The sequence below is a fragment of the Herpailurus yagouaroundi genome, unplaced genomic scaffold, assembly GCF_014898765.1.
Source record: "Herpailurus yagouaroundi ecotype Mexico unplaced genomic scaffold, PumYag 160, whole genome shotgun sequence".
Classification (NCBI taxonomy): Eukaryota; Metazoa; Chordata; class Mammalia; order Carnivora; family Felidae; genus Herpailurus; species Herpailurus yagouaroundi.
This window is the reverse complement of record NW_024412401.1, coordinates 22,774,530-22,787,714: the sequence shown is the minus strand read 5'-3', so window position 1 is coordinate 22,787,714 and position 13,185 is coordinate 22,774,530. Positions and strand designations below refer to the sequence as shown.

The 13,185-nt window shown below is 43.9% G+C and overlaps 1 protein-coding gene across 3 annotated transcripts in view; it reads right to left on the bottom strand.

Moving 5' to 3' along the window:
• DCAF10 (DDB1 and CUL4 associated factor 10) overlaps positions 1-2,689 on the bottom strand; it is a 43,813-nt gene extending 41,124 nt beyond the window's left edge. The window contains exon 1 of one of the 3 annotated variants that reach the window (XM_040481730.1): positions 2,106-2,689. In XM_040481730.1, the coding sequence (XP_040337664.1) occupies positions 2,106-2,620 (515 nt within the window). In that variant the 5' untranslated portion in view covers positions 2,621-2,689. The remainder of the gene's footprint in view (positions 1-2,105) is intronic. The other 2 variants (XM_040481729.1, XM_040481728.1) reach the window with 2 other exon arrangements.
• Between the last annotated feature and the right edge of the window lie 10,496 nt (positions 2,690-13,185).

Sequence of the window (13,185 nt, the reverse complement as noted above, 5' to 3'; positions counted from 1 at the left end):
GAAAAATTTTAAATAATGCTTTAGAAATATATTAACATAATTCACAATATACTATGAAAAAAAGCAGGCAACAAAATGACTCCATGTTTATATTAAAATAAACATATACAGGGGCACCTGGATGGCTCAGTTGGAAGAACATGTGACTCTTGATCTCGAGGTCATGTTTGAGCCCCACGTTGAGATTACTTAAACAAATAAATAAAACCTTTTAAAATAGGTAGATAACCATATACAAAGAAAAAATTCCTTGGCTAGCCATTCAATCTCTGCAATTATAACTGCTGTTTAGCTTCTTTTTGCTCATTTATTGCCTAGGTCTTCTAGAATGAGTATATGTCAACTGCAAATTAAACAGTGTTGAATTATTTTAAGTACCAGAATACCTAACTACTTTTAAAAAAAATGTCTGTACGGGACACTATTGTGCACATTCAAACATAACTATCAGTAATATATTCCTCATTCTAATAGCACTGGCAATGGGAACTCCTTCTTCATAATTCGTTCTACCCGTCAACTGAACCTAAAATCCCACTTCCAGAGAGTAGAAACAGCTATTTCTGAAAGCCTGACAGAATAGGTAGGGGGGTGGGAAGAAAGAAGTTGGGGTATGGAGAAGAAAGGAACCAAATGTTTATGAGGAACAGATTCTTGGTATTTTAGGAGGAACTTTAGGAATAGGGCTTGGATGGAGAGAGGAGTGGGGAAAGGCAGTTCCGTGAATAAACTTCAGCAATAGTTTCTCCTCTCTTCCCTGTATTCAGGTGCACACTCATGGCTATAGGTTCCACCCAAATGCTGTTAGTAAAAACCCTCAGAGATCCTAGCATCAAGCATAATTAGGAAGAAACACCCACATCAGTGAAATGGAATACGGTGTGCCTCCTCACCATGAGATTTCAGAGTCTGCTACTTTTCTCCTTTGTTAGCGTATTTTAAGTTTTTCTTTAGCAAAAGATTTTGCTTTGTTAAGCTATCATCTTTTGGCTTCACTAGCATGACAAACTGATCCTCCAACCATAGGTCCTTTAACATACCATTTCCTCTATCTGAAATGCGTCTCTGCCCTCCCCCATCTTATCTTGGCTAGTTCATCTTCTACTCATTTTTCTGTTCTTGGTCAAATGTTATTTCTTCCAGAAACCTCAAACACCCTAGTATACAACAGGTTCCCTCAAGCTTTTATCCGATTTATAAATATATATTATGAATTATTTAGTATGGTCATTAATATGTAGTTGAACTAGTATGTCCCAAGCGTAATACAAGTGGTCCCATTAGCTGCTTTTGCTCACCACCGCAATTTCTGCATCTGGAACATAGCAAGTGCTCAACAAATATTTGCTGAATGAGAGAATGAATAAATAAGCAGCTAAGCAAATGACTAGGAATCCAGAGGCCTTGATCGGGTAAGAGTTAAATTAACTATGTCCTCTCAGGGTAGAACTGTGGGTCAAGTTTTTCCTTTGTTCCTTGTTGAACTCATTTGTGTACTCATCGAAGTTTTAAAAACACCTGTTATTTTGAAAATTCCCCAAAACCCAAAGCAAACTGAGGCCAAACATGAAATATTTACTCTGCCAGGAAAAAGGCTGGATACCCTTAACAGAAGCATCCAGTCTAGCCTGGGGACTTCACAAATGCCCATCATAAGGCACCACTCGGCTGCCTCGTCGTAGTATCTATCCTCCCGGAGCCAAGGAACGTACCCTTGTCCCCTCAGGGCAAGTCAGGCGCAGAGTTCCTGGAACCTGCAGGCTCCCTACCCTCGTCAGAAGCTTCGAGAAGAAAAATGCAAGGCCGAATGACAGGGAACCAAGGAACCTTTACCGCACACGTTATCTGCCAGGCACGTACTGCGTACCGGAGAACCGGGCTGTGGCCGGGCTCTAGCCCACCGCGCCGAGTCCCGAGGAGCACACAGGCGTCCTGGGCCTGCCCACCTCCAAGGGCTGGGCGGAGACCTCCAACAGCCACAGGGCACTTCACAAAGTGCCGGGGGAAGGGGCCTGCGGGCCGGTGACCCCGAACCCCCGGCCCCCGCAAACGGGTGCCAGAAGCAGGCGGAGGCCGGCACCCGCCCTCCGAGGGGCCTCGCTTACCCGTCGGGGGAGTACTCGAGGTTGAAGACCGCGCCGTGGGTACGGGTGCTGAGGTACACCGAGTCCGCGGGATGGATGGAACCATAGAGATTAGTCATGGTGCGGAAATTGTCCCGCGCCGGGTCCACGAACAGCCCGCGGCCCAGACTGCGTTCTCTCAGCCACCCGAACAGCCGGGCACCGAGGCCGTGGCGGCCCCGGCCCCCCGCCCTGCAGTCGGGCCCGGGTCGCCGGCGCGCTGGGGAGGGCGGTGACGGCTCTCCCTGGGTGGAAGCTGCAGAGGAGTCCAGAGCTGCGTGAGGCTCGAGCTCCCCGGCGTGTGCGGCCGGGGGCAGCGAGGGGACGCCGGGACGGCGAGGGCTCCGGGAGGGCGACGGGGGAGGGGCTGCGTCAGCCTCAGGCGGGGAAGGGAGCGGCCCCGCTGCCGTTGCCTGCCCGGCATGGGATGCCGGCTCCTCAGTCCCGGTTCCGGCCGTCCCATCCCCTCCCGGACTACCGGGCCCGAAGGTAAACATGACCAACGCGCCCGCCCCCCCCCACTCCCGGGCCGCTGCCCCGCCGGCCGACACCTCACCGATCCCACCGCCACTTCCGGCGTGCGACGGCCTAACCCAGCCGGCTGGGAAACACGTGCTGCTCCTGGCCATCATCCGTTGGGGACCGCGAAAGTGGGGACACAGCCCACGGCGGGTGTTTTAGCCCCGAAAGGACGGTGGTTGGGAACAACTAGCTGTGTTTGAGCGCAAATGAGGATGCCCAGGATCCTAGCTATATGGGGCAGTGTTAGCATCAGGGTACCGCGTGCGACAGAGTCAATCTGTAGTTGTCAATCATCGTGACCAGGGATGACTGGGCCTAAATGGCCAAAGGGGTGGACTATGATGATGTACTTTTATCCTCACTTTATGATAAGGTCACAAGGGGAAGAAATTACCATATTGTGTGCAGGTCCCACATACTGAGTCGCATGGCATACTGCCTACTCGGGCTCAGAGTAAGTACTCAGGTTCACTATTGGCGCTAAAAGCCCAGGTCCTGGAAAACGGGGGCCTGGAAAAGGGGGCCTACTGGTGCCCTGATATCTGCCTTACTCCCAGCTACTGCCCAGTAGGTCAGGAGTTTATCAAGACCAATGTCTTCCTCTCCTCAGGAAGGAGCGTATATCCAGCAAGAGTCACTGAATGGAGCTGGAGACCTGAATCAAATCAACCTGACAAGCAACAGAGCCTATGGTCAATCCTGCTTACATGTGCCAGGGCACAGACAGCATTACAGATGCAAGACCCTTCACCATTGCTGTTAAAGATCAATATATACTACTCCTTTGTAAAAAAGAGTTAACAGGAACTGCAGTATTTCTTCAGGAGGGAAGGAGAGTTCAATAAAAGAAAGCTTGAGGTACAAGGAAAGGTAGATAAAAGAACTGACAACTCTTCTAGGTACTGACAATTCTTGATTGAGAGCTGTGTTGTAGAAAGCACACATTTGATGACTGAGGATAAACCTGGAGGATCTTTGTAGGAAGAGCTATCCTGTGAGGATAGATCTGAAGGATCTCCAGTATAGGGGAATGAGATTTGGAGAGCTGAACATTCAGCAAGTCCTCCAACCAGGAAAGTTAGTAGTTATTCGGCTCTCCTGTCCATGAGGTGATTGAAAACAGGGCAAGAAGCAAGCGTCTTGAGTTCAGAGATCATAGCAGCCATTCCTCTGGAGATACTCTCCATGTTGCCCACACAGAGCAGAAGGGGTAGGTAAAGGTCTATTTTGTGATTAATAAATTATGTCCCTTAATGACCCCCAACATTTGGCTGCAACAAATAACAGAGGCCCTCTGCTTGACCCCTAAGTTATGGTCAATGGCTAAAATTTTACGGTCTACAAAACACTGACCATTTACCAATATTACTAATTTTTTTAATAGGTAAAATAGGACAGTTTTAAAAGGTTACATATTCCAAGGTATTTAAGATACAGTTCCAACAGAAAAATATAAGCTCTGCAATGAAATTTTGTGCTGCCTCAAGATAATCAGATTTCACAGTTCAGGTAAATCAGAATTAACACACTATAGTCCCAAAACTGATTAAGAAATGTTCACTAACAATTTAGAGAATCTAGAGAAGCCAAATGAGAAGAAAATATTTTGTAGGTTTGCATGTTATCTCTGTTAGATAATGAGAATGATTCTTGAGAAGATAGCCAAAAAAGGCAACGGTGGCTATAACACACAGAACAAGTCATTCAGTAATGCCAGGGTTTGCTTTTTTCCCTTTCTTTCTTATGCTTCTTCTTAAAATGGGAGTCCTCACTTATCCCAAATAATTTTTACTAAAACCTAAAATAAATTACATAAGGACTAGAATTCTGTTGAGATGACCATGATTTTACAACTCATCAGTAGAAAAAAAAAAAATTACTGGAAGTTACCTGAGAAGGTACTAAAGAAGTTAACTGAGAAGCTACTAAAGATAGATTAACTGTGCCTGTCCTGTTTACCCACTGCCTTTGAGAGCCTTTAAATACAACCATGTCATGTTAACAAGGAAAATGACTGCAAATCAGTCTATACAGACCAATTTCTATTGGTCTAGACACTATTTTCAAGTGCTAAAAAATTTTCAACTCCAACTGCTCAACTTCACAGATACCAGTTCATCAGAAATGCCTAAAGCATCCTATGAACTTCTTTCCCCTGATGTTCCTTTTAGATCACAACACAAGGAAACAACTGGCAAAGGTTTCCAAAGGTTTCCGAAATTAACAAACGTTTCCTCTATGCCCAGGTATCACACACCCCTGGACACCCCCAACACTTAGGCTCTATCTCATTAAGCAGGCCGGGAGCAAATTCATTTACTTTCTTCCCTATCCACTGACTAGATGTTTTTAAAAAATTACTTCCTAAGGGATGTGTTATAATGCAATGTGCCTGAAATATGGATCTTTCTGTTTAAGCTGTTATACTTTTGGAGCATCAAGTTCACTCCTGACGTCTTTGACATCATTGGTTCTGCCCATCAGATAGAATTATTTGTTGGGGGCAAGACTGACAAAATGAGCAAGGCAACTGGACATGGCAAAAAAAAAAAAAAGCTGAAATGGAAGCTATATCCCAGGCATCTTCTCGATTGAAGCCTCGTACCTCAAGCATTTTGAAATGGTCATCTGTTATATCATCAGCTTGGGATATAGCAAGTGCAAACTCCAGCATTGCCTTTTCCCGAGCAGGGAGATCAGACTTTCTCCAGTTCACACAGACGTGCAAGAAAATACACAGAAGCAGAATCTCTGTTCATCCCAGTATAGCCAATAAAACAAAGGGCCTAACAAAATGAAAAAAATCCTAGGTTAGAGTAAAGGGACAAAGTCAGGCCAAAATAAACTTTCCAGTTAAACTTGATCAAGTCCAGCGGAATGCAGACCTGAAACTCTGGCTCAGCACCACCTCTGCCAAGAAGTCTTCTTTGTTCATTCCAACTACAAGCACCTCCTCTTTCTCCTCTAAACACTATGGCATCAAAAATCTCAGAACCAAGACTCAGAGACTCTGAGTACATAAGGACCCCAAATCCCAACTTTTTCATATGAGTAAAGTGAAGCTCAGATAATTATCCCTTTGTCTCCAATTAATCCCAAACAAGATGCAATATTTGCAAAATTAATAGCCAACACTTAGCAATTACTATGTGCTAAGAATGTGCTCAGTGCTTCATATTATCTTATTTCTTCTTCTTTTTTACTGTTTATTTTTGAGAGAGAAACAAAGTGTGAGCAGGGGAGGGGCAGAAAGAGAGGGAGACACAGAATCCAAAGCAGGCTCCAAGCTCTGAGCTGTCAGCAGAGCCCAACGTGGGGCCAGCAGAGCCCAACTATGAGATCATGACCTGAGCCAAAGTTGGATACTTAACTGACTGATTCACCCAGGCACCCCAATATTATCTTACTTCTTATAAAAATCCTAGGAAGTAGTATTTTTACTATCGTCCCATTTTATTGGCAAAGAAACTAAAGTTCAGAGAGGTAAATTGACTTCCCCAAGGTCACACAGTTGGAAAGTGGCAGAACTAGGATCTGACCCCAAGTGTATTTGATTCCAAAAATTATACTTATAATCATTACCATTTCTCAGGCAAAACACTGAAAACTACTAAACACCTAAAAATAGAAGAATAATGCAGCAAACCATGGTGTGACAGCATACTTTATGGACACTAGGGAAGCAATGCCTAGAGAATGATCTTGAAAGAACAAGAGTCTGGCAACTAGGCAGGAGGCTCTCAGCAGGGCAAAGGGAAGAGGATGTACCTGTCCTGAAGTTATCTTCAGGATGGCAACAAAGGCCCTTCAAGAACAGTTTGCAAGGTGGGATCAGGAGGGTATGTTGGGGGGTAGGAAGACTGATGACCTTCAACCTGAAGCATAAATACAGAGAACAGATGTTTCTGTTTCCCGGCACAGAGGATCAGGAGTTTCACTATAGGGATCGGTAGGACTTTGTAAGCTTGGTTTACAAAAAACCCATGTTTGCTGTGCCTCTACCCTTGGTCCATTTCTCTGGGAAGAATTAGCATGATCTCTGATACCCAAAGGGCCTGACTTTGGATGAAAGAGATAGTAAGCTGTTGGCTGGGGGATTGAGACCAATTTCACAACCAGTCTTGGTGGGAAAGAGAAGATGGAGGCAGTTCTAGAAATGAAAGGCAGACAGGCGTAGGCTTGGGCCAGAAGCAAGAAATAAATGAAAATGTAAGAAGCTGTTTTGGACCCATTAGGAATAATTAGTGGCTAGACTAAATTCACACTGGCAAATGCAAACAGTATCATGTAGCAGAAAGAGCTCAAGCTTTGAAAATGGACTCTGCCATATTCTAGTTGCGTGCCCCATATTAAGTTACAGCTCTGAACCTCAAGGATAAAATGGTTATAATAAGGGTCAACTTTGAGGGGGAGCTGTGTGCATTTGAGAGAATGTATGCCATGTATCCAGGACCAGGTCTGGCACAAAGTTGGGGCACAGCTAACCCCTAGTCCCAAACGTCATGCATACACAGGAGCAGATGGGCACAGTGATGGGACTGGAAGGGAACTCAAGCAACGAGAAGAGCTGGGAGGCGGGGGGGGGGGGGAGGGGGCATTCCCTGCACCATATAGTGGCATGGACCTTTCCCTTTCCTTAGGTATGAAGAAGCCCTGAAACTGGCATAGGGGAGGTGGGCACCTACCTGGTCAGAGAGCACTGGGTTCTTTGAGGAGATCCTGTACCAGGCACTGTGGACAACCACGATGTATGGGCACCTGTTGGCCAGGCTGGTCACCACAATGATAAATTCCTTGTCAACTCTGCTGAGCTGCCCTACAGAGGGAGAGGAGAGGAGAAGAGACCAGTTCAGAAGCCCTGGATTGCAGCTTAGGATAACCTAGACAGGTTCAGCCATACTTCAGCAACAGACTTCTCCTCTACCCCTTCACTTGTGCATCCATTCCCAGTCTCTTGCTACCAGCTACCCTATTTTATTTTCTTCATAATACTTAACACTTATGAAGTTAACCTGTTCTTTTATTTTGTGCAGTTGTTCATTCTTTTTTCCTCTCTAGAATATGTCTGAAAGTCTAGAAATTTTTCTGACTTACTTACCACCGTATCACCAGAGGAGTGCCTGTCATATAGAGGTTACTCAGAAAATATGTGTTGAATATATTACTAAAATTCCAGAAACATTTTCTGAGGCCCATCAGGTACTGGACTAACACTTTAAAAGGAGGAGAAGAAGAGACTTCCTAACCTCAGAGGACCTACTCCATGGGGACAGGGAGAGGCAAAGAAAGTGGGAATTCATTTTGGCACCAGGTACCATTCTGGTACATATGTAACCTTATTTCACCCTCATACCAGCACTGTACAGTAGGTATTAATGCCATTTTACTAGTAAGGAAACCAAAGCTTTGACACATTTAAGTACTTTGTTGAAGTTCACATGCAACCTCTATGGCACCTCTATGGCAGAACTCAGATGTGAACACAGGGTCTGTCTCTTCCCACTAGGACAGAGAAGCTGTAGAAAGATAAGGCAGATAGCTCTCTGTATGCCATTGGAAAAGGACAGATGAAGGACGCTGTGGGAGTTGAACAGGAGGAAGAGTCTCTTGTAAGTAAAGGCAGATGAGATGGACTTTGAAGGAAAGATCAGCTTCACAAAGCATGGACAGGAGAAAATGTATCTCAGAGGCATAGCAGAGGGTGAACAAAGGTAAAGACTGGAGAAATCATGAGATTTGAATGCTCCAGAGTAAAATGTAGCCCACTTTGATTCCGACAGATAGAACATAGAGGGGCTGAGGGAAAGGAGGCTGGGAAGGCAGGCTGCTTGCTGTCAGGCTACTGAGAGTCATTGTGACACACTGTCTCCCAGCACCTACTGTCTCCTCTTCAATAAGAGTCCCTTCATTTTAGACAGGCACATGGCCTACACAGCTTCCCTTGCAGCTGAGTGTGATGATATGATGAAGTTCCAGCCAGTGGGATGTAAAGAGAAGTGATGTGACTTTCACGTCATGACTCTAAAGGAAAGGAATGTGCACCCACAAATGCCCCTTCTCTTTCTGATGGTAGCAGTGGTAAATCAGCATGAGCATGTCGGCAGGGGCAATCCCAAACAGTAAACAACACTACACTGGCCCTTAGCAGCTCACACGGGGACTATTAGGTGAGAAAGAGAAAATACCTTGTTTATGTTTAAACCAATGTATCTTTGGGTCTAGATAACAGCAACCTAACTTGAATCCTAAGTAAGAAATCCATGATTGCCAAGCTCAAGTACCCAAACTTTATTCAGGGGGCTATATGGAGCCAGAGGACATTTAAGCCCAAAGTAAGAAAGATGAGCTGTGGTCATCACCTAACTTAATTCTGTATCTATAATTATATGGTTACATTCAGAACCCAGATTCAGAATCTAGAGGATAGCTCAACCAACTATAGTCTTTCTGAACCTCTTCCTAGCTCCACAGTGATCTGGAACTATATGGGAAGAACTCTAGCAAGCAGGCATCTGGATCTCATCCAAGAATGATTTAGCACTGTTTTTCTATTTACCTGTTGCCTTGTTGCAGATGGCATTGTAATAAGCAAAGAAGGCTCTGAATTCCAATGGCCAGTGAGACATTACTTTAAATACATTCTGTAAAAATCCCGTCTGCAGGAAAGAAAAAAACCAAACAAACAGGGAAACATAAAGTGAAAATTAAGAGCAAAATAGGCAATCAGTAACTGGTAGTCACCATACGGTCTGCTGAATGCCAGATGCAATCACAGAAAGGCCACAGCCTTGGTGTCAAAGTACAACCCACACATACCTTCTTAGGATATTTATAACTTGCAGTGTTACCTCTAAAGGTGTACGTGATTTTTTTGATAAGTGATTTTATGAAATTTAGACTGTGAATGTTATAACTAAACCAAGACACTTCTTAGAATTTACATTTTACTGATTTCCTACCTTTTCACAAGGGGCTGGTGGTGCTCATTCATTTATAAGAATAAATTAATAACAAGCCTTAATATCAATAAAGTACTTTGCAAAGTTCTTTCACACATCCTTCTCCACAACTCTGTCAGGTAGGTAAGGCAGGTATCACTATTCCCAGTTTACAGATAAGGAAACTAAGGCCCAGAGAGGTTGAGTGACTTGGCCAAGGCCATACCAAAAGAGGCAGCCTTGGAATTTTGACATTGGGTTTTCGGTATATTTCCTAATGGGATGTTACAGCAGACAACTATTGGCTGCTACCCAGCAGCCATTTCTTCCCTCCTCCCTTGACAACGGAACCTGTATATTGTTCAGATATCAGATTGCCATGGTTTTCCGGTAAGGTTAAGCCCTTCCCCAACTCTAGTGGGTAAATCCTGATTTGTCTAAACCAATTGTGGTTATTCTATTCTACTTCTCAGTGACTGGTCTAGGAATGGGCATGTGACACCATCCTGCCCAGTAAGAAATGAGGGGAAATTAGCTGGGAACCTTCTTCTCCCTCCAAAAGGAATATGAGGAAGGGGGGCACCCTCCTAACCCCTTCTAGAAGTTGTGCAAGGATGTAATGTTTGCTGCTGCTATAGGCATCTTTTGACTGGGAGGGAACAAGTGTGAGCCCAGAGTCATCACACTGAGGAAGACAGAACCAAAAAATGCTAAGAGCCTCATCATGCTGTATCACTTAGCCACTGGATTAAACAACCCAGGAATCACCCTGTCTGTGGATCTGCTGTTATATGAGACACTGAACTGTCCTTATAGTTACATGAACTGAACTGGATTTTCTGTTACCTGTAGGGCAAAGAACCCTGATAACAGATGCTAACAACTCATTAATGGGCTAGAAGACATAATATAAAGAACCATATATATCAGCCAGGGGCAGGGGCTGAGGAAGAGGTGGGGAAGTGGAGAGGTTATGGACAGGTGAAAGTGGTACTGAGGGAGAAGCTAGGCCTCCAGACCTTTTCCTGCAGAGCAGGTGGGTTTTTATCTTTCTTATATAATGGATTTCCATACAAGATTTTGTTTGGAAAAAAATCCTTTAAGTTCTACCACCAAGTTTGAAAAACAAAAGCTTATAGCAAATGTCTATGCTCAAAGAAGGGTTTTATAATTTGGCAACATAGGTACCAACTTTCAAAAGTACCCTGAGAAAATAATTTGGGAATGTTAAAAAAAGATAAATTACAAGTTCTAAATGTCCAAGATTAGGAGATTGCTGAAATAAATTAAAATATGTCAAATATATAATACTATATTATGCAGCCACTAATTATAATGATGTTTTGACCTGTAAAATGTCCATGGTAACACGATTTCATTTTCAAAAGTTATATGCGGGGCACCTAGGTGGCTCAGTATTTTTAAAAGTTACATGTGGGACGTCTGGTGGCTCAGTATTTTAAAAAGTTACATGTGGGGCACCTGGGTGGCTCAGGCAGTTAAGCATCCGATTCAGCTCAGGTTATGATCTCGTGGTTTGTGAGTTTGAGCCCCATGTCAGGCTCTGTGCTGACGGCTTGGAGCCTGGAGCCTGCTTTGGATTCTGTGTCTCCCTCTCTCTCTGCCCCTTTCCCACTCACACTCTGTCTCTCTCAAAAATGCATGAATGTTAAAATGTTAAAAAGTTACATGTATATTTATACAAAGAAAATAAGGGGAAACAATACATCAAAATGCTAAAAGTAGCTTACCTGGGTGGAATCAGATAATTTTTATTATTTTTGAGTTTTCTGCTTAATTTTTCTTATTTTCAACATGTAATTATAGAAGAAGCAAGGTACCTCTCACACTTTAAGCAGCTAGCATGGATGTCAGTGGTTCTATCTCCACGCCATATTACAGTGCTAAAGTAAACTATTATAAAACAAACCTCAGAAGTTTGTTTGGGCAGAGGACTGAATGACAAAGAGGAGTCCCAAAACATGAGAGCCTAAGAGGAAAAAAGCATGTCCTTCTGATTGGGATACAACTGGTCCCCAAAAGAAGGGTTTGTCCACAGTGGACACTAGGGCAGACTGGGGCAACCTGTTCCAGGGCTTCCTTTCTGGCTGACACAGTCTGTACTGGCTGACTCCCTGCACGAGTGAGGGTCTTACCTCCTTTTCTGCCTCCTACATGAGCTCTATAATGTCAAAAGGCAGGTCCTTCTTGTAAGGAATAGGGTAACGGCTAATGAGTTTGGACTTCTCTTCCTTCTGAGTCCCATAAAGGCGCAAGTTCAGGATCACCACAGGCAACTTTTCCCAAAACCTATTTGTCACAAAGGAAACAGAGACAGGTTTAGGTGGACTACTGAAGAAATGGCTTGGATAGCTAGTCTGTATATCTGGGCCTAAAGAAAAGAGATTACAAATTGGGTCTACCTCCTGGAACAACTCCCACTGACTATAAATCCCCTGTCTTGAGCAATCATGAAAAGGATTCTCAGCTCAGTAAGAAACAATATTGTAATCAGTTAGTAATGTCTCACATGGGTAGGCAATATGAGGGCATGGTGGCCCAGGTAACATTATTTGCAATAGGTTAGACAGATGTTTGAGCCTGCATTCAAATCCAGAACTGTATGATTCCAAAGTCTATGTTCTTCTCACTTTTCAGTCCTATCTGTTAAAAAAAAAAAAAAAGTCTAAATAAAAAAATGTAAAAAGCTAACAATATTCTAAATGAAGAGTAGAAAACAAACAAACACATAAATTTGAATGGGCTGCCCATTTGTGCCTTTTACCACACAAAGTTCTAAGAGGGGTGCTTTTCTGGAAAGTTCAGTGTGGTCAGGCTATCTATGAAAGATAGTGTAATGCAGGGCTGTCTGAAGCCAGGAGTGCCTGGATCCAAACCCTGACTTAGCAAATATGTGAGCAGAGGCAGGTCCCTCAGCTTCATCTATAAAGAATGGATAATAATATCAAATTCACAGAGCCATTATGAGGATTTAATGAGTTAATACGTATAAAGCTCTTAAAACAGAGCCTTGCTGTTTGTATATACTACATATTAAATGAGGAGCATCTGGTTGGCTCAGTCAGTTGAGCATCCAACTTCAGCTCAGGTCATGATCTCATGGCTCATGATTACGAGCCCCACATTGGTCTCTGTGCTGACAGCTCGGAGCCTAGAGCCTGCTTCAGTTTCTGTCTGTGTCTCCTTCTGTCCCTCCCCCACTCGTGCACTGTCTCTCTCAAATATGAATAAACATTTAAAAAAAAATGAAATGTTACAGGTTTAAAATAAGGGTGTTATAAAAGTATACTGGGGTACACCGTGAATCTATCAATTGACATTTGCTTACATATTCAATGCTGGGCCCACAGAAAAGATTTGGCAACTCCCCTCACACCCTCTAGGAACGGTGGATGGGCCCTATCTACTGTGGCAGCCCACACACCTGGCATTCACACCTGACACCTCACCTCGGTACCTCCTACTGAAGGGGAAGGTCTAGGCTGTCAACCTTTGTAGCTTTTTAACTTCAGCTTCCCCTACCTACCAACTAGTATGGGGCAAGTAACTGAGCAACCAGGCCACAGACTAGCCACTGATCC